Raw genomic sequence first — 21,127 nt, 5'->3', positions numbered from 1 at the left:
GGAGTAGTTCTTCAGGTTCCCGGTCATGCTGGGTAATGGACAAAACAGATCGCCGTAGGGGCTTCAGAAGCAAACGAACTCCCTGGGGTGTTTACGGCTACTATCCCGCATATGGTGCCATTCAAGTCACGTACTGATTTAATTTGCCCTTTTCTAACTCTACGGGGTAGCAGCTATACAGGCGCTCTGTCGGCTCTTCTTTTCTACTCCAGTGCTAATTGGGCCTGCAAAGAGACGCAGCGAACGCGTCATCAGGAAGGCGTCGCTCTCCAGGAGATTCAGCCCGGTCCTTGTGTTGATCAGTTCCTTAGAAGAGAAGGGGAAAAGCCTTTAAGGAAGCGGGGAAGGTGGTGTGGGCTGGACTTGCTTCAGCAGCCTTCCCTTTACGTGGTCAGTGAAACTCTCGCCGCGCCTCGATTTCTGCTTTGTTACGTTTTCCTTGCATCACTTAAGGTATCTCCCTACCTGCAGTCTAACCTGGAAAGGAAAAGGAAAGCTCCGCGGGGTATGCGTCGGCTGCTGTCTAAAGCAGAGGTGTCAAATTCATAGTCTTGAGGCCCAGAACTGGCCCGCGGCTCTCTTCCCCTCAGTTTCTCTCCTGATGTCCTCACCCTTTCAAGACAACTGCAGGAAGCGGAGGACAGGGCTGCCTTCGTGGTCACTGGCTTCTCCTCTGGGCTCCATTGAAACATAAAAGAAGTTGCAAAGAAAATGCAGAGTGGATTTTCCATTCTTAGAGTAGTCTGTCTGTGCCCAGAGACCTTAATGGAAAATCTGCATTTTCTTTGCAACTTTTTGTATGTAATGGAACAGTCTGCTCCCTCCAAATATCTGTACGACTTAGTTTGGTCTTGTTGGGTGGAGCATTTGTTGCAGTTTCCAGTTTTATATGTTAACTCTAAAAACCAGCAGCTTCTGCTGTCTTCTTGCAAATGGCTGATGTTTTTAGCCAGTTTGTCTCTGCCGAATGTACATGAGGATGGGTGCCTGAGTGAGCACTTTAACCTGGGAACCCAAAGCCAGACTAGAACATTACATGGGGGGGGGGTGCGGGGGGGGGGGGTAAAGGAGCTTACAATGCACAACCATTTCATATCTTCCTAGGCTCAGAGCATTTTATAATTCTAGTTTATAAGTTTCTGCTGTGATCTTTGTGCTTTTTATTCCTCCCCAATAAAATTTTTATTATAATTTTATTTATTTAAGACTAAAGGTACAGAAAAAAGAAGGAAGGGGGAATAATAAATATATTTATCTTTGAGCTTTTTCTTCATGTTTTATTTTTTTTAATTGCATTGCCAAATCCCACTATTCCACCACTTCATTTTAGGCAGGCATCTTTTAAAGGTGTGTGGGGCTGTGTGGTTTGGGACCAACCACAGTTAAAATATCAAGTTCTTCAAACTCAAAAAATTCCAGTTTTGCAAAGGAATAGTAGTTTTAACACACACACCCTCCTGATATGGGGCTGTAATGCAGAACAAGTGCTGAAGAGGACAACCCAACCTGTAAAAAACCCAAAACCTTGGAGCACTTCAGCCACTCTGAGTAGACCTGGGTACATGTGCAGGGGAAGCTTGCGATGCCCAGCCATTTCATATTTCCCTAAGCTCAGAGCATTCTACATTTTTAGTTTCTGCTGTGGTGCTTGTGCATTTTCTTGATGTTTTGTTTTAAAAGTTCCATTGCAAATCCTACTATTTCGCCACCTTTCCATTTTAGTCTGCTGTTTGAAGGGCACTTGGTGTAATTAGTAGACTGATCAAAGCTACCAAGTAATACACCGTCTTTTAGTTTGCAAAAATCTATATTACAAGAATTGTGTACAACAAAGAGCCCGATGTTCACACTGAAATGAGAAGCTTGATGATGTAATTAGAGCATGTAGAAGGGGGTTCCTAAATAATTGAGCCGTTAAACTGAAGAAAGAATTGAAACATCAAAATCTAGAGAGACGTCTTTTTAAGAAAGCTACGCTGAAGCTACATTCTTCAGGAGCACCCACTTTGTGAATTCCAGTTGGACTATTTCCAAGTTTGGACTTATATATATTCATTTGGGCATGGGGTTTTTTTTTGCCCCTTTGGGGTTTCTGTTATTTTAAAAGGTCCTAGCACCAGTGACCTTTATCATTATTGTATTATTATGTTGTACACAATTCTTGTAATATATATTTTTGCGAACTGAAAGACGGTGTATTACTTGGTGGCTTTGATCAGTCTACCTTTCCATTTTAGGCAGGCATCTTTTAACGGGGGTGGGGGGGAGGTTTGGGAGGTGTCAGTTATCAGACTATTAAATAAAATATAGCAAGAGTGTTATTGTTTTAAGCATGTTTGTATTTTAAGTTTTAAAATATCTTTTTATTGTGTTTGTCTGTGTCCTTTATAAAGTTTGTCTATGCTACCTGGGATTACATTTTATTAAACTTTTGGCCCAGCTTGACAGTCTCATTTATGTCAGTTTTGGCCCTCATAAGAAATGAGTTCGACACCCTTGGTCTAGAGAGTCTTCTAGTACCTTAAAAGGCTGAAGGCTGTTGGTTAGTCATATTGGCTTAAAAGTAACATTCAAGAACACAATTCCATTTAATAGCTTTTATTAGTATCAGCCCAGTCACACTGAACAGTGTGCAAGCTTTCTAGCTCACCAGAACTTTTTATCAGGTCAGCTGTTTTTAAAACATGAGGGAAGGAGAAAAGAGGGTTTTTCAGGTCATTTTGCTTAAGACTGGTCATCCTAGCATTTGATGTGGATGCTGACAGGTTTATTGTGGACGAAGTTTTCCTGAGCCACAGCTTGCAGTACAGTAGCATTCATCACACACAATTTGGTAAATCTCAGATTCTTCCCTTTTCCTCCATTTCATCTTCATGGCAACCTGTCAGGTGGTTAGGTTGAGAGAGATGGGTGTGCGTGACTGGTGCCTGTGAAATTCATAGTTTAGGCCATTTTTTTGAACAGGAATGCAGTTCCGGCTGGCTTGGTGTCACGGAGTGTGACCTAATATGGAAATGAGTTCCTGCTGGGCTTTTTCTACCAAAAAAAGCCCTGGTTTAGGATAGGATTTCAATCTGGGTTTCTCCTGGCATTGTCTGTTTTAACGCCACAGAGACTTAAGTTTTCTCAGGAAGCAATGGAACTTTTCGCCTGCAGCTTCACATAATGCAGCCCAGGAAGCGCTTTATCTTTTGATGATGTTTTGTTCATAGAAGTCTACTTTCAAATAAACAGACGAGATTTCAGAAGTGCTATATTTGCTCCCCAGTGATTCTGGATTCCTGTATAATGTCTTTGTTTTACCAGAAGTAGGTTCTTGCTTCTTCTTATTTTTAGAACTTTAAAATATTGCTATGGAGCAAACACGCAGTCTATAAAAACTTTGGGTGGTACAGAGATGACTGTTCTATGCACCCTTCCCTGGGAGTAAACCCTATTGAAATCAGTGTGACTACTTTGGAGGAAAAATGCATAGGATTGGGCTGTAACTTATTTTCCTGTTATGATCCCAGAGCTCTTGATGCCAGGACCTGACTTCTAGCTATTTATTGAACCAGGGAGAAATATAATTAGGAAGCTTTTTATACTTGGAGGTTTATGCCCACGGCCTGCACAATGTTGTCTGACTTGCATGAATGCTATAAAGATAACATACTCGAAATGAGAGCAGTGGTGTTAATTCTAGTGATGATCTTCTGTTATGTACTCCCATTTATCTTTTGAAAAGTGAAGAAAGATCTTTTCTGAGTAATAATTCCTCTCATTACTATAAATGCACAATCCAACTCCAGAACTTGAATCCCAATACACAACCGCCACTACATCCAACATTCAGAGAAAATATTAAATCAAGGCTGGATATATATATAGGTTCTTTGTCCCCTGTGTTTCTTCCCAGTGGGGACCCAAACTGGATTACATTCTCCATTTTATCTTCATAAAAATTTTGTGACGCATTCATTTATGATTTCTATTCACAAAATGTGGGTCCTCTACAAGAGCCATCAAAGGCTGCTAACAATTTGAACTATACAAGATAAAAATCATATTTAAAACCATTAAAATCAGTTCCCCCCAATACACATCATTAGAACAATTAAAAACAGAGTTAAAATATGCACAAAACATAATTAACATCAATTAAAACATTGGTTAGGAAGGAGAAGGTAGTTAGGCTGAGAGTGTGTGCGCCTGGCCCAAGGTGACCCGGCAAAGCTTCCATAGCAGAGTGGGGGTTCAAATCCTGATCTCTGAGTTCCTTGTCCGACACCATTATACTACACTAGTCTGCAGTTTATGCTGTTTTGAAGGTGAGTATCATACAAAGTTTCATTGGCGTGCTAATGTGTGGCGGTTTCACCTTTTCCTTCATTGTGAGAATATCCAGATTTTATCTGTAAAGAGAATGCAGATACAGAAGATTCTAGAGTGCTTGATTGTTGTCTTTTTCCTTTGCTGTGTAGCTTCTAGCATGACAATTGATATGTTGGATAGGATATTCTTAATGGTAAGGTGTCATGACAAGATGGATGCTTGGCTCATTTGGACTCTTGACAGTATATAGTTGTTTCATTAGGTAAAAGTTAAGTTTTTTAAAAAATAAAAGACATCTCATCTCTCTCTTTCCCCTCCTTATCTAGAAGCAAAATGAGTGGAGGATTAGCACCAAGCAAAAGCACTGTTTATGTGTCCAATCTTCCCTTCTCATTGACAAATAATGATTTGTACAGAGTAAGTGTATGCTTTAAAATTACATTATTAAATGCTTATTATTATTAAACATTATCCAGTTTCAGTTATGTAATGTACACTATGATATGCACAGTAATGCATGTGTAAATTCCTGGAAATAGGGCTGCCAGTTTCCAGATGTTGGCGGGGGTTCTCATTTTTAGATCTTTGCCCCCGTTTTGCAAAAATTGGGAAGTAGGAGACCAAATTGTGACCACCCCCAAAGTCCCCAGATATTTCCTGAGTTGGACTTGGCAACCCTACCTGGAAAATATATTTTTGCTCAACCTAGATAGCTAGATACCTGAAAAGCTTCTCTTTTCTTGCAGATTTTTTCCAAATATGGCAAAGTGGTTAAGTAAGTGTAAACATGACATTATTTTTACATACTGTAATATGCTGTGTAATAGTTTATATCCTGTCTCATGGCTATTGTGTATGTGTGAAACAGATCACAGTAACTGATTCTTGTTTCTACTGCTACTGTGATATACTCTTGAAAAACTGTAACTGATGCAGAATATCACATCATACTTCTCAGAGCAGATCAAAAATTATATTAGTACTCAAGTATCTTCACTGGTTTCTTATCGCATCTGAGAACAATCAATTATGTTAGTTCTGACCAGTGTCTCTGGACTAGCAATAAGAGTGTTAATCTGTGAGACTGAAGTTGAAATACCCACTCTGTCATGAAGCATATGTTGCTTGGGTTTCATGCGGGCTCTCCGAACTTCATATTGTTGCTTCCAGGACTTACCTTACCTCCATCATATGGGCATACTGTTATTTAATAATACTTTTGCCAAAAACCTAGAGCAATTTTCCTCTTTCTCAAATTGTAAGATACTGCAGGAGGTGGTGAAAATTGTTTCAGATGGACAGTCAGGAGAAGTTGAGTGAATTTTTGTATAAGGACATATCCTGTCCTTCAGAGGTATTTGTATATAAAAGAGGCAGTGGTGTGTTCTAACTTCTCCTAAAGTTCCAGTCAGTATTCCAATACATAATTCACAGATGGAGATATCAATACTGATGGGTTCTCCAGAAACTGACATTGTTCCCACGTATCATATGATAGAATAGCTGAATTGTTTCTAGCATGGTTAACTCAGGAAGAACATGAGATTCCAGCCTGGTTTTGAGAGTAGAGTCAGGGTGCAACTTTCAATAACAAAAGACTTGTAAAATATTTTTTTAGTAATTAAGAATTCTGTATATCAAATATTTAGCTTTTCTGTTATTTATCCAACTCTTTGCCACGACTCATTCTCTGTCTAGTGGCTGAGTATCAAGCAGCTGTTTGTCTTAAGCACAGATTACTGGGAAACTTCACAATCCATAGGAAATGCCAGGCAAATCACAAGTATTTTTCAATGTATGAAGTCTGGAAGAATGCATTACTGGGTATGCTCTATAGATTAAATCTCATCACTTCTTCTTGATCTCAGAGTGAAGAATCATACTGTTGCATTGTGCCATCAAATCATAATAATGCATTGGATATTTCCTGTTGAAAATTAGAGGTTTCCTTGGACAGCTAGCAGGTCAGGAGGGGGGGGAGTGGACCCGGGTTTTAGTTTGGCAAAAGATGCAAAAAAAACCCCTCCCAAACAAATATTAAATAGACTAGGGCATCTGTCAAGCAGCATTAAGAAGAAGGTGAGTTCAGCATCCACATTTTATTACAGAGCAACGTTTCTGAACAGGAGTGGGTCTTTTAATTATTGTAACGTTATGAGTGAGAGTGCGGAAATATTCAGTTTGCATTGTGAATAGACAGCAGTATATGTGATGGCAGTTCTTTCTATTCCAGTGTTGAGTCAGCTGTTTTGCGTGGAAATGCCCAACTTGCTTCAAAAATTAAGCTTCTTAATTTCAGTAGTAACTAATCTGTAAGCTGTATTCAGTAGTAGTTATTCAGTATTTTCCCCTTCTTATCAGTCTTTCTGACTTCTAGAGGCTTTTTTGAGTTTCACTTCTTTTGGAAGCTTCGCTATTGCTCCATGGGGTAATGAAGATGTTTCATAATACATGAACTGTATTTTTCTCTTTTGTTAGTAGGAATTGGTGGTCTACCTCAGAACATAAACAGTTCTCTAGTAAAGACAATGTAACATTATCCCCATAGTAATCATTTGGTTGCTGTTACTTTTAGAGTTACAATTATGAAGGACAAAGACACACGGAAAAGCAAAGGAGTTGCATTTATTTTATTCTTGGATAAAGAATCTGCACAGAACTGTTCTCGGTCACTTAACAATAAGCAAGTAAGTGTCCATAGTTTATTCAAAAGATGCTTTCAGGACGTTTGGAAACTTACAACTGTATCCTTTCTCTTATCTTTATTCAGCTCTTTGGGAGAGTAATCAAAGCAAGTATTGCTATTGACAATGGGAGAGCTGCAGAATTCATCCGCAGGCGAAACTACTATGACAAATCAAAATGTTATGAATGTGGGGTAAGTAATTGTATGCTGACTCTAGTGTTGGTCTTAGGGTTCCCAAGTCCAACCCCAGAAATATCTGGGGACTTTGGGGGTGGAGCCAGGAGACACTGGGGTGGAGCTAGGGGGGGCGGAAACGGCGCCGGGGAGCGTGGCGAGCCGCCCCGTCTCGGAGCAGGCAAGGCCGCTGTGCCGCTGCCGCCTCTTCTCCGCTCGCCATGGCTGCTGCTCCAAGATGGGCTCAGCCTGGGCTCATCTCGGAGGAGCAGCTGCGGTGGGAGGGGAGGGGGCTTTGCATATCCTTCTACTTCTGAGTCACTTACTGAGAAGAGGGCTGTGAGGACACCTCTGCCGGGCAGGCAAGTGACCTCCAGGTGACCCGTTTACACCCTGGCCTGGATCACCCAGGAAAGCCAGTTCTCACCAGACCTCGCCATGCTCCCCGGCGCCGTTTCCCCCCCTCCCCCCGCTTCCATTTTTTGGGGGAGTGGGGGAAGAGGGTGGAAATCCTGGGGTCCCCCGCCAGGGTGGGAAGGTTGGAAAGCCTAGTTGGTCTCCAAAGCATTCTTTCCCCCCCGCCGTGGTTATAAAAATTAACTTGCTTTTCAATCTGCTCTCTTTTTGGTACTTTCTACTCTTACAAATGCTATATTGTGCCTTCTGTTGAGCAGGTAACTTAACAAAGGTACAGTGTCACTGTTCACAATAGGCAGAGGTTGCAAGTGTTTGAGTTTTCCAGTATTCTGTATGTTACTTTTGGGGGTGTTACTTTTCAGGATGGGAGAAAATAAGTTATTTCAAGATACGGTAAAAATGCCATCTCTGTAACCTTCCCAATATTTTTAAGTAATCTTAAAATAGAATACAGGACATCTTACATACTTATTTGGATTAGGTAGTGCTGGGTATAATTCTTTAAAAATCCCCTTTTTGAAAGCTTTACTTAATATCAGTTTTGGAAATGTTTTTATCAGCCATAAAAGCAATATATATGGAAAACTTCAAGCCTTCTTGAAAATAAATTGTTTCTATTCTTTTAATTTTATACTAGAAAGAGGTACAAGGCAGGAAATGCCCCCTTTCACGGCTTTTGTTTGCATTAGTAATAGAACCTTTAGCCCTTACCCTCAATGATTAGGAAAACAAATGGAATTACAATGGAGGGGGGGGGGGGAGAATATGAACTCACCTTGTTTGCCAATTACATGTTATTTCATTCTGCACCAATTAGATCTCTTCAGTCTTTACAGAAAGTCTTTCAAGGTTTTGGTGAAATTTTAGATCTAAAAATAAACCAAACAAATCAGAATTAATGCCAATAAATTTATCCCAACTTCAACAAGACCATATTAAAAATCTGTTTCAATTTTAATACAAATCCCAGCAAATTTAAAAGATATCTCAAAATATAATCATAGTAGAATTTTATTTAAAAACGTAATACACAATTGCAGAAATAGGACAAATTCTCTTTAACATGGATCGACAGCTATAATTTAACAAAGTCATTTGTATCACCAAAATTTATTTTTCTTTTAGGACTATCCCAATATCAATTGCTAGAACACAAATCAAGAAGTGGCATGATACACTATTAAATTGTTTATGGGTACAAAAGAGGCATAGAATAAAATCTCAGTTTTCATATAGAAAAATCAAAATAGAAGAAATGTAATTTCCATATCTTCAGGATTACTATAGAGCAATTTGTTTAGCTAAAATTGTAACAATGCTAAGAGAAGACCATTCAAAATGAGTATACTTCTCCATATACCTCAAAATGAATCCACTTCTCCTCATACAGTCAAGGAGGTAATACGGCCGAAAGAACAAAATAGATCTTTCAGGATACAATGGAATGGTTTTCTTATTGCATCTTTGAATATTTGGGATTCCCTAAGGAAAAAATTCTTATTTAAAATATCTAGGTTCTCTTCCTTCCTTGGACAAACATGGTATCCTCCAGAGTTAAATATAGCAGACTATTAATGATGGCAACAACAAACTAAAAGATAATAAATTAACCAATTTATTACTTTTATCTATTAATAAATTATAAGTTAAATTAATAGATAAAATTGATAAATCACTTTAGAACCAAAGTTGTTTATAACAGTATCTTGGCTAAAAAAAAAAATCAAGTTAATCATTTATGTTTTTTGATTAAACTCCTATTTATAGTTAACCAGTCACTAACATAATTTGAATATATCCTACATTTCACCAATAAGAACAGAAAGGATATTGTCTCTAAAATATATTATAAATAGCTTAAAGGAAGATACAGGGTTGACATAAATTATTTAGTTATTAAAATTAATAATTAATAAATTATTTATTTATTAAAATATATTATAAATAGCTTAAAGGAAGATACAGGGATGACATATAAATTATTTATTTATTTAGTGAATTTGTATTCCACCCTTTCCTATGACAGGCTCAGGGCAGATTACAGACACAATAAAACATTTAAAACCTACAATAAAATAATAAAACAGTCAAAGCTCAACAAGGTAAACTATAGCATAGTCAAAGCTCAACAACGTAAAATATAGCATAGGCGGTTTGGGCACATTTTACAGATTAAAAGCATAGGTATTATAAATTATAAATAGTCCAGATGGTAATTTAACAGGTCATTGTAGGGGAGGGCAATAGATGGTATAAGCAGTGAAATGAGGATGCCCGCTTGCCTTAACCAAAAGCCTGGCGGAATAGCTCCATCTTGCTGGTCCTACGGAATGGTGGTAAATCCGATAGGGCCCATATCTCCATGGGGAGCTGATTCCATCAGGTCAGAGCCAGGGCTGAAAAAGCCCTGGCCAAGGCAAGCCGGATGTAATTCACTCCTTCTATTGGCTGTTTCTCTAGATCCTATGCACTTCTTCAACTCCTGGTCACCTGTTTCAGCAGCTAGACCATCTAATAGAGAGCACAGTAATGGTTGCTCATTTCTTCCCTTAGCTGCTTCCCTAGGTCAAATGCTCTCCTCCAACATTTGCTCACTATCTTGCTGTAACTCCTTTTCAAAAGTATCCAGAACATTGAAATGATTTTTTGTTTCTATCCCAAAGAAATTCTCTAGTCTGCTGTTTTGTTACATGTTGTATTCCTTCTTCAAAGGGTGATTTACATTTGATCCCCATCCTAGCCTTAAAAGGAAAGTGTAATGTTTAGCTGGAGTTAAGTATAGCTATAAACTGGGATTAAATATAAGATAAGTATTAGTGTAAAATAATAAAGCAGTAAAATAACAAAAAACATAATGGTGGTACTAGGAAAGGACAAAAAATGGAGGGACCTAAATTTAACTAAGTTGCTCTTATATATTAAAAAAGGTTAAAATAGAATTATTATAAAACTAGGAATAAGGCCCATTGTGAGGAAAATACAATGGCCTCTAGAAGGATGCTCTGGGCAAGTGCCTGCAACCCTTGCTGTCTTCTTACCCACCCAAGTGAAGGCATTCACTTCATCCCCTACCTCAAGGGGAGCTGATCTCTGCTATCTGGAGAGCAGCTGGAATTCTGAGTGATCTCCAGCCCTCACTTGGAGATTGGTAACAGTGGTTCCTCAGGAAGAAATGACTGGTTTGGAGGGTGGAGTGTATGGCATTGTAACTGTCTGAAGTCCCATCCCACCTCACACCCCACCCTCTCCAGGCTCCATTGCTTAAATCTCCAGGAATTTCCTAACTTGAAATTGGTAACCCTATCTCCTTCCCTTTATCTGCCCCTCTGACTTCAGCTTTCCATTGCCTCTCTCCTCCCTGCAGCATCTACTGTAGGAAAGGGACAGTCTTTCTCCACAGCAGGGTGGACTAAAGCAGCTTACATCATTCTCCTCTCCCCTCTTTGATCTGCACAACAACCCTGTGAGGTAGGTTAGGCTTAAAGTATATAACTGGTCCAAAATTACCCAGTTAGCTTACAAAGCAAGAACCTGGGTCTGGCAGATCCCACTCTGAAACCCTAACTCCTGTGCCCTCCTCATATTCCACCAAAGAATATCCAGGAGTTTCCCACCTGGAACTGGCAACCCTATGATGGGCCTCAATGAGTTTTCCCTCAGAGGCCTTTAGCAATACCTTTCATACCAACAGCCTCTCTCTGATAAAGTTGTTGGTCTTAAGCACAGGACTCCAATATCTGTCTGTCTCTAGCTTTCCCTTCCTATCTCTCTCTCTGTATCTAGTCTGCTGCTATGGGATGCCATATCGCCCCCCCCCCTCTGGCTCTTTCTCTCCTCCTCCCTCAGCCAATCGAGGGAAAGGCTTTCTCTGACTATTTCCCTTCTCCTCCCTCCCTCGGCCAATTGAGGGAAGGGTCTCTTTCACTCCTCTTTGAAGCAGTGCAACAGTTGGCTCAGCCAGTGGGAGAGTAGGAAGCCAGAAACTGCCAGAACTAAGATTGGTTGTCTTTTACTGACAGAATCAATTTGGCTAGCTAGCAATAGCCACTCAGGTGGAAGAGAGGAGTAGACTCAACCAGTGGCACACAAGTATTCTTGATTGATGGTTTGATGGGCCAAAGGTTGATGCAGCACAACCCCAACCAATGGGAGAGCTCCATTTTGCCAAGACAAAATGGCTTTTGTATCTATAGGATTGTTATAAAATAGCTATCACAGTAGCAGCCTGAGGGTCAGGTGTCAGTTCCACAGTATCATCACTGACCCACACAGCTTTCAAGTTTCCCAGCCTGCTTGAGACAGCACTCTAGGAGGTTGTTAATCAGCTTTTTAACTAGCCACAAGGGTGGTAACTCAGCTTTAAAAATATAAATTAAAACTTTAAAACTATGGCTTAAGCGTTTTAAAAGAGGAAATAATTTAAAAGTTAAACTCTTAACTTTAAGGGGAGGAATTCCAAGGAAAAGTATCTCTGGTACAAAGCAGAATTACTGGAGGACTTAAAAATGAAACCTATTGAAATCGATAGGAGTATGTTGTAGTCAGTCAGGCATGCTCATACACAATACCCAGAATACTTGGAGGTTAAAACCGAAAAAAGAAGAGAAAAAATTAAACAACAAAAATTAAACAATAACAATGCTAAAAAAAAAAAAGACTGAGAAGTTAAAATTGAAGAAGAAGCAATTGATCAGAGACTAGGGGGAGTTGCAAAGTTGTGGAAGTGATAGCTTTATATCATTATTTGATCATTTAAAAAAATATATATATACTAATTTCTAACTTTTTTAAATTGGAGTTTGTGAACTAAATTTCATATTGTGGCTTCAGTTAAGCCATTTTAAGAGTAATCATTTAAATTAATTTTTACTAATGTTTAGTGTAGTTTTGAATCAAGAGTAAAATGGTATCATTTGTTAATGGTTAGAAGTTACATGTATTGTTCCATCTTTATGCAACTTTAGTGCAGTTTCAAAACAGATGTGTTCAGTTAACAATCAGCATATAAAGAAGTTCATATTGAAGCTCCTACCTTGACAAATGTTTTTGCATTTCAGTACTTGCCTACTTTTAAAACACTTAGTAAAACCTTTATTTAATTTGATATAGCCTAGGTATTTAAAAATTTTGCACTGTTTTTGAATGGTGATCAAAGAAGTGGAAAATGAAATTTTAGTGGCAACCCTGTACAACAGAGACAGCAGTTTCCAAATATCCCTGCAGACGCAAAAGTGATGCCTCCTGGGCTTTTTTGAAGCAGCTGCTGCTCCAGTGAGATGGAAGAAAGACAGTATTGGGTGGGTTTTTCTTTTTCTTTTAGCGAAGAGATACTGTGGGAAAGAAGCAGGGTACATTAACAGATGATGCACCGGAAATCATTAATTTAGTCAAATATCTTTTCGTTCCAGCATTAAAGGAGCCACACAAGTCCTTTATACAGCTGAGAACAAAACAAAGCTGGGGTCACGTTGATCTGCAGAAAAATTCTAAGCGCAAAAGTCGCACATGGCCCAATTGAACAGTTTTGGAGAACTCAAAAGCTTGCAGACTGTTTTGTGATTTTACTTGGTCCTCATAAAGGATTAACTTTTGACTGTGCAGATTTTTTTATGGATCAGTATTCTTACCCACAGTTAGAAAAGATCTAAATTTTGTTCTGCTTTATCATCATTAACGTGAGATGTTTATTGGAATGTTGATACTATTAGCTATTTTGCTTTTTTGTGATGTATCTTCTCATGAAAGGCAAACTTCATTCTCCCCCCCCCCCCCTTTTAAGGAAACAGGACACTTAAGTTATGCTTGTCCTAAAAACACATTAGGAGAACGTGAGCCACCCAAAAAGAAAGAAAAGAAGAAGAGGAAGAAAACTACTGAGGTAGAGGAAGAAATGTAAGTGCATTGATAACACATAAGCAGCTTTTTTACTCATTCTTCTAAATATCTGCAGGTTAAGATACATATGGCTTGGTTTGTTTGTTCTCCTTTCTATGCTGCTTAGCGAGGACCTGGAAGAAAGTGAAGATGAAGGAGAAGACCCTGCCCTCGATAGCCTCAGCCAAGCGATAGCTTTCCAGGTACCAAAATGCATATTCTACTTTGCATTTTGCATATTCAATGGCATGATGGCTGCCATTATTTTGTTTTTAAAACAAAGGCAGCTGCAGAGATCCAGAATTTACAACAGAGAATTGTTTTGTCTCTTCCTGTTTGGGGTGATCATTGCTGCCATTCCCTAATCCAGACTCTTGCCCCAATCCAACAAAAGTACTGTGTATGTAATATGAAGATGCCTGGGAAGGCACATAACAGTTCACCTGGCAGGGCTTCTTGGTACCCAATCCAAGATGTATCTTTTCATATTTATGAGGTTGTATTATACTTGTATTTATTTTATTTTATTTTATTTTATTTATTTTATTATATTTATCTCCCGCCATCCCCTGATGAGCTCAGAGCAGCTAAGTTCAGGGCTCAAGTGGCCAAGTTTGCAGATGACACTAAATTGTTCAGGGTGGTGAGAACCAGAGAGGATTGTGAGGCACTCCAAAGGGATCTGTTGAAGCTGGGTGAATGGGTGTCAACGTGGCAAAGTGCAAAGTAATGCACATTGGGGCCAAAAATCCTAACTATAAATACAAGTTGATGGGGTGCGAACTGGAGGAGACTGACCAAGAGAGAGATCTGGGGGTCGTGGTAGATAGCTCACTGAAAATGTCGAGACAGTGTGCAACGGCGATAAAAAAGGCCAACACCATGCTGGGAATTATTAGGAAGGGAATTGAAAACAAACCAGCCAATATCATAATGCCCCTGTATAAATCATTTGGAATACTGTATACAGTACTGCACCTCAAAAAAGATATTGTAGCATTGGAAAAAGGGCAGAAAAGGGCAACTAGAATGATTAAAAGGTTGGAACACTTTCCCTATGAAGAAAGGTTAAAATGCTTGGGGCTCTTTAGCTTGGAGAAACATCGACTGAGGGGTGACATGATAGAGGTTTACAAGATTATGCATGGGATAGAGAAGTCAGGGAGAGAAGTCCTTTTCTCCCTTTCTCACAATATGAGAACTCATGGACATTCAATGAAATTGCTGAGCAGTCGGGTTAGAACTGATAAAAGGAAGTACTTCTTCTCCCAAAGGGTGATTAACACATGGAATTCACTGCCACAGGAAGTGGTGGCGGCTACAAGCATAGACAGCTTCAAGAGGGAATTGGATAAACATATAGAGCAGAGGTCCATCAGTGGCTATTAGCCACAGCTTATCGTTGGAACGCTCTGTCTGAGGCAGTGATGCTCTGTATTCTTGGTGCTTGGAGGGGGGGCACAGTAGGAGGCGCTTCTGGTGTCCTGGCCCCACTGGTGGACCTCCTGATGGCACTTAGGGTTTTTTGGCCACTGCGTGACACAAAGTGTTGGACTGAATGGGCCATTGGCCTGATCCAACATGGCTTCTCTTATGTTCTTAACATCAATTAAGACAACATAACATTACATTATTACAGTAAAATCACAATAAATTATTAAAACATCTCAAACATATACAATTTTAATCCCTAGACGGCGTTGTTATTACTTCTTAATTAGTGCTATTTACTATGATGGCACATTCTGTTTCTATTTGGGTCGGATTAAGATATTAATGCTGTGGGGTGGTGAAATACTGGACGCCTCCATTAGGTGTTAAAAGCCTGTTTAAGCAGTTCTGACTTGCAGACCCTGCAGAATTGTGGCAAGTCCCACAGGGCCCTGATGTTTTCAGGGAGAGCATTCCAAAGGGTAGGGGCTGCCACCGAAAAGGCTCTTGCCCTGGTGGTGGACCGCTGAACAACCTTTGGGATCACTAAAAGGTTTTGTAAGCTGGATCATAGTGCTCTCTGGGGCTCATGTGCTTTACTTAATTTATACCTGACATTTCTCCTCAGTAGGGATCCAGAGTGGCTTACATAATTTCTTCCATTTTTTTCTTCACAACAAGTCTGTGAGGTAGGTTAAGCAGAGTATGTGACAGGCCCATGGTCACCCAGCAAGCTTTCATGAGAGAATGGGGATTCGAAACTGGGTCTCCCAGATCCTAGTGCTGTGCTCTAGTTACTACACCACATTGGCTCTCTGAGTCAGGCTATTTATTAGTCTATCAAGTTTAGTATTGCCTACTCTAACTAGCAGTGGCTCACCAGAGTCTCAAGTAGAGGTCTTTCACCTACTACAAGACCCTTCTAACTGGTGACAAAGATTGAACTCCCAGGACCTTACGCAAGCAAACTAGATGTTCTGCCACTTAGCCACATCCCTTCCTTTCACAAAGTGGAAGAGTTATCTACCTGCACAGCAGAATCTTTGGACCCAAGCCATTATTATCAAGGAATTACTCAATGATTTTAGTTAGATCAGGGGTGTCAAACGTCTGGCCCGTGGGCCAAAACGACCCCCATGGAGGCCCTCAATCCGGCCCTCAGAGAGATCATTCCCCCCACCCCCAAAGGAGGGACTAGAGCACAGAGCCTAATCCTGCTGTGCTGGGCAGTGAAGACTGGAGGGGCCCAAGGCCCAGAAAGCAACTGCCCAGACACGGTTTTGTCTCACTCTCTGGGCAGCCGTGAGAACAACTTTTCGCCCTGCTTCCTCTCCTCGCCCCCTTCCTGCCCCACCTGCCTCTTCCCTGCCCCATACCTCTTATGTGAAGCTTTGAGTCCACCAGCATTAAATAAGACATTTACTTGCAGATATGAGCAGGCTCTGCTACTTCCTCCCCTCCCCCCCACCTCTTTCCCTCCGCAGCATCTGTGTGTGTGTGCGTGTGTGTCTGAGAGAAAAAGAGAGGAGTTAAGTTTTTTTGAGTCCACTGGCACTAAAGCAGATGCTTACAAATATGAGCTGGCTCCACTTCCTCCTCTTGTTCTCCACCCCCTTTCCCTCCCGGGCTTGTGTTTGTGTGTGTGTATATGTGTGAAAGAGAGAGTGGGGGAAGCTAATTTTTTAGTCCACCAGCACTAAAGCAGACGCTTACTTGTGGATATGAGCCGGTTCTGCTTCTGCCTCTTGTGCCCCGCCCCCTTTCGCTTTCGGGCTTGTGTTTGTGTGTATGTGTGAAAGAGAGAGAGAGGAAGCCAAGTTTTGAGTCCACCAGCACTAAAGATGACGCTTACTTGCAGGTATGAGCTGGCTCTGGTTCCTACTTCTCTCTCTCCCCCCCCCCCACCTGCCTCTTCCCTTCCCAGGCATCTCTGTGTGTGTTTTCAGTCCATTACACTGGCACCTAAGTTTTGAGTCCACTGGCACCCAAAAACATTTCTTTTAAGGTATGGGCTGTGTTTTGTTCCTCTCTGTGTCTTTTTTGGGCTTGTTATGCTGCAGTTCTGAGTGCCTCCTCCTCCCCCTAGCCTTGCTACTGAGTGTCTCTCTCTCTCTCTCTCTGTGTGAAGCAAGTCATAGAGGTGGGATAGGCTGAGAGTGTCTGTCCAAACCAAGTTCACCCAGCACATTTCCTTTTATACACTGGGTCTTTTGAACCTAAGCCTCCCAAATAATAGTCTGACCACTATAAATTGTTGTCTCTCTATTAATGCACTGCCTCATAGGGATTCTAGTTATTTTTCTGAGAAAGACCCTGGTTTTGTAGACAAACGCTCCAGTTTAGTTATGTAGATTCCCCAGTGTAGTCAGCATGAGGGCATCAGCAACGAAATACTGCATGAATGTTAAATGTTTTAAGCAAGTTTGTGTTTAAAATAAAAAAGCAGGCGTCATGGGTGTGGGGGGAGGTATTTGTGAATTTCCTGCATTGTGCATGGAGTTGGACTAGATGACCCTGGAGGCCCCTTCTAACTCTATGATTCCGTGATTCTATAATATATGCATTTGTGTTTGTATCTTTTATAAACTTTATATCTCTGCTACCTGGGATTCCATTGTACGACACCCATGGCCCGGCCCGACAAGGTCTCATTTATGTCAGGCCCGGCCCTCATAAAAAATGAGTTTGACACCCCTGTATTAGCTATGCCTGGCATATGTATGAGCCAGTGTAAAGAAAATTGGACAAATGGGGCAATTCATCCTCTTAAACTATTTGACAACATTGATTCATCTTGTACTAAAGACTGAATTTTCATTGTCAGAGGAGAAATTTCCTTCAGCCCAGTTTAATTATGTGTTTGCATTATGGATTTGAGCCAGTTTAGAGTTGACAGTGCTTTAATTTTTATTCATTACTTCAAACCTGCACACTGTTAATGCCACTATTTATAGATGTGTTGCATGGGATGTTGTGGTGTGTGTGTATATGGTGATAGTGGCCATGACGCATTGTCTTTCTATTTTAGATGAAGAGGCCTATATTTTAGATAAACGAGGGCTAGTGAATGAGCACTGAGTTCCAATCTTTTAGTACTTCAGTTCCTTACTCCCTATAATCTTTCCAAGAAGACAATGGATACAAAAAGTGGGGCACAATATTGCATATAAGATGTACACACTCACATTAAAATTGTGCCACTAAATAGTACAAGGGGTTGCAAATACTGTAGAAGACAGAAAGGACACAGGATGATCTTGACAGGCTGGAAAACTGAACTAAAACCAATAAAATGAATTTTACAGGGATAAATGTAAAGTTCTGCATTTAGGTAAGAAAAATCCAATGCATGGTTATAGGATGGAGGAGATTTGTCTTGGCAGTAGTATGTATGAAAAGGATCTAGGGGTCTTAGTGGACCATACGCTGAACATGAGTCAACAGTGTGATGCAGTAGCTAATAGGGTAAGTGCAATTTTGGACTGTATTAACAGAAGTATAGTGTCCAGGTCACATGAAGTGATGGCATCTCCTTACCCTGCTCTGGTAAGACCTCACCTGGAGGATTGAGTTCAGTTTTCAGCACCACATTTTAAGAAGGATATAGACAAGCTGGAACAGGTCCAGAGGTGGGTGACGAAGATGGTGAAGGTCTGGAGTCCTTTGAAGAAAGGTTGAAGAAGCTAGGCATGTTTAGGCTGGAGAGGCAGCAGATGAGAGATGATATTATCACCATCTTCAAGTATTTGAAGGGCTATCATATCGAGGATGGTGTGGAATTGTTTTCTGTGGCCCCAGAAAGTAGGATCAGAACCAATCAATTGAAATTGAATCAGAAGAGTTTCCAGCTCTACATTAGGAAAAATTTCCTGACAGAGTGGTTCCTCAGTGGAACAGGTTTCCCCAGAAAGTGTTGGGCTCTCCTTCCTTGGAGGTTTTTCAACAGAGGCTAGATAGCCATCTGACAGCAATGCTGATCCTGGAGGTCCCTTCCAACTCTATTATTCTATGATTCTAAGTGATTAGTTTATCAACATTGTTATGCCATAAAATGTGTGTTACAGAATGTTTTGTAATGTTCTGGCTGTCTTCAGTATTTTTGTTTTATATAACTATTGTAGCAAGCCAAAGTTGAAGAGGAACAGCAAAGATCAATGCAGACTGTAGGAGAGCCTTCAACATCTGACTCAAGGCGTCCCCGCATCAAAAAAAGTGCTTATTTCAGCGATGAAGAAGAACTTAGTGATTAATTTTTATATATATTTTGCAAATTTGTAAAATGTAGATTTGTATCCTGTAGGAAGACTGTGTTTCAGCCAAAGCAAGTAGCTGCTATAACTTGCCTGCTGTTGTAAATAAAAAGTATAATATATTGAGAACATCAAATATTTCTGTAATTATGAATGTGTCTTTGTTAAAAGTACAGTGTTTTCATGGTCACTGTAACCATCTTTAAAATCAGTATTAACATTTCCCAGTTGATCCTCAGATATATTTTAATAAATAAATGTTTGCAGTCTCTTAAAGATCACTCGGGTTTTTCTTCCTGCAACCGAAATACAAACATGTCTATTTTGTTGGTTATCCGATCATGATATATCATGGTGGATTGTTCCCTATATGTGCTTTGATGCTCAGGTGTGCTGAAGAACCATATTCTTTTAAATATCTTAACCAACTTAAAAAGGAAAGAGTAAGAATGATGTCTTTAAACTATAACTTTGTTTCAAAAAATTTCCGTTATTCCTAAAAAAACAACAACATGTTTTTGTTGACTATAGTATATAAAGCTGTCATTAAATCTACTACACATAAGATACTGGGCATCTCAAGTTAAACAAAGAACATTAACTGAAATGGCTAAAGATAGTCTTTCTGTATTACAGGAAGAAGCGACTCCACACTATAAGGAGAGAAAATAAAGGGTTAAAATTCTGAAAAACTTGTACTAGACAAAAGATAGTTTGTCATACTAGGGGGCCATGGCTCAGTGGTAGATCATCTGCTTGACATCCAGAAGGTCTCAAGTCAATCCCTGGCATCTCCATTTTAATAAAAGGATTAGGTAGTAAGTGATGTGAAAGTTTTCTCTTCTGAAACCCTGGAGAACCACTGCCAGTTGGTGTAGGTAATTCTAACCTTGATGGATCAATGGTCTTATGCAGTGTGAAGCAGCTTTATGTGTCCATGTGCTTAGGTTAAAAAGCGTGTTAACCAGACATGGCTTTAGAACAGTTAAAATTGTAGCAGTGTTTTTTTGTGTAGACTTCATAATGTCCTCTGACTTAATAGTATTTTTTTGGGGGGGGTGCTGAAAATGATTTGTATATCCTTAATTTAGATAAATATGTAGTATTGAGTTTCTTTCCTAGGAGACATCTTCTAGCATGTGGCTTTTACTTCTGGTGAGATCTGAATATTCCCATTTTTATAATTCCTTTTTTCCATCTGCTCTTTCTTCTTCCTTTAAAAAAATTCATTTTCTAAAAAATTGGAAGCAGAATAAATCATTCACAATCATATTTAGAGATCAGAATGACAGGAAATGTGAAAAATATGTCTTTTGAGTTTGCAAAGACAAAACATATTTGCATTTATCCTGAGATCCATTTCCAATAGCATAAAGGCATTACATTAGCAGAAGTGTTTTTTTTTTCTAATTACAGAATGTCATTACACAAAAAAATTATGTTATATCCAAAGAGCTCTTTCCCTTTGCATAGGGTAGTGCTAGCACTTCAGCATTGGTCTAATTTTTTTGATTTAATAATGTGATTAAAGACTGTAATTTAAAAGAGGGAAATGGTAATAGCTCAAAAGGTTCAAGCTATGTCTAGAACTACTGTTTTCACAATGGTATTTCTGTAAACTGAGCTCTGCTTAGCTGCAGATGCTCCACTGGCTTTTTGGATACATACCATCAATTGCTCATATTTGCTCTGAAAACATATTTGCCTGAAAAAGTTCTGACCTTTAATAAATGAAAATTGTGGTCTTATTTCTAACCCCCCTTTTTGTTATTCTGCCTGCTTGGAATATATCCTCTTAGGAAGGCTGTAATATATAGGCTTACTTCATCCTAAGGACTTGGGATGGCTAGCCCTCATTCTAATATAAATAGCGCAATTGTGTTTTTAAAATAAAACAGAAAAGCTTATATCCTAAACCAGGGGTATCAAACATACAACCCACGGGCCGGATCCACCCCCCAGAGGGCTTCAAGCAGGCCCT

The 21,127-nt window shown here is 39.8% G+C and overlaps 1 protein-coding gene across 2 annotated transcripts; it reads left to right on the top strand.

Moving 5' to 3' along the window:
• The first annotated feature begins 245 nt into the window (after window positions 1–245).
• ZCRB1 (zinc finger CCHC-type and RNA binding motif containing 1) lies at window positions 246–19,422 on the top strand. Of its 2 annotated transcripts, none has more exons than XM_060244936.1 (8): window positions 246–453; window positions 4,641–4,731; window positions 5,061–5,089; window positions 6,890–7,001; window positions 7,085–7,192; window positions 13,371–13,483; window positions 13,593–13,668; window positions 19,018–19,422. In XM_060244936.1, the coding sequence occupies exons 2-8, from the start codon at window positions 4,648–4,650 to the stop codon at window positions 19,144–19,146; spliced, it is 651 nt and encodes a 216-aa protein (XP_060100919.1). In that variant the 5' UTR covers window positions 246–453; window positions 4,641–4,647; the 3' UTR covers window positions 19,147–19,422. The 2 variants fall into 2 exon arrangements, with proteins under 2 accessions (XP_060100919.1, XP_060100918.1); XM_060244935.1 differs by having other exon boundaries at window positions 253–390.
• The last annotated feature ends 1,705 nt before the right edge of the window (window positions 19,423–21,127 follow it).

Source organism: Heteronotia binoei, chromosome 8, assembly GCF_032191835.1.
Source record: "Heteronotia binoei isolate CCM8104 ecotype False Entrance Well chromosome 8, APGP_CSIRO_Hbin_v1, whole genome shotgun sequence".
NCBI lineage: Eukaryota > Metazoa > Chordata > Lepidosauria > Squamata > Gekkonidae > Heteronotia > Heteronotia binoei.
This window is presented reverse-complemented; position numbering and strand designations above follow the sequence as displayed.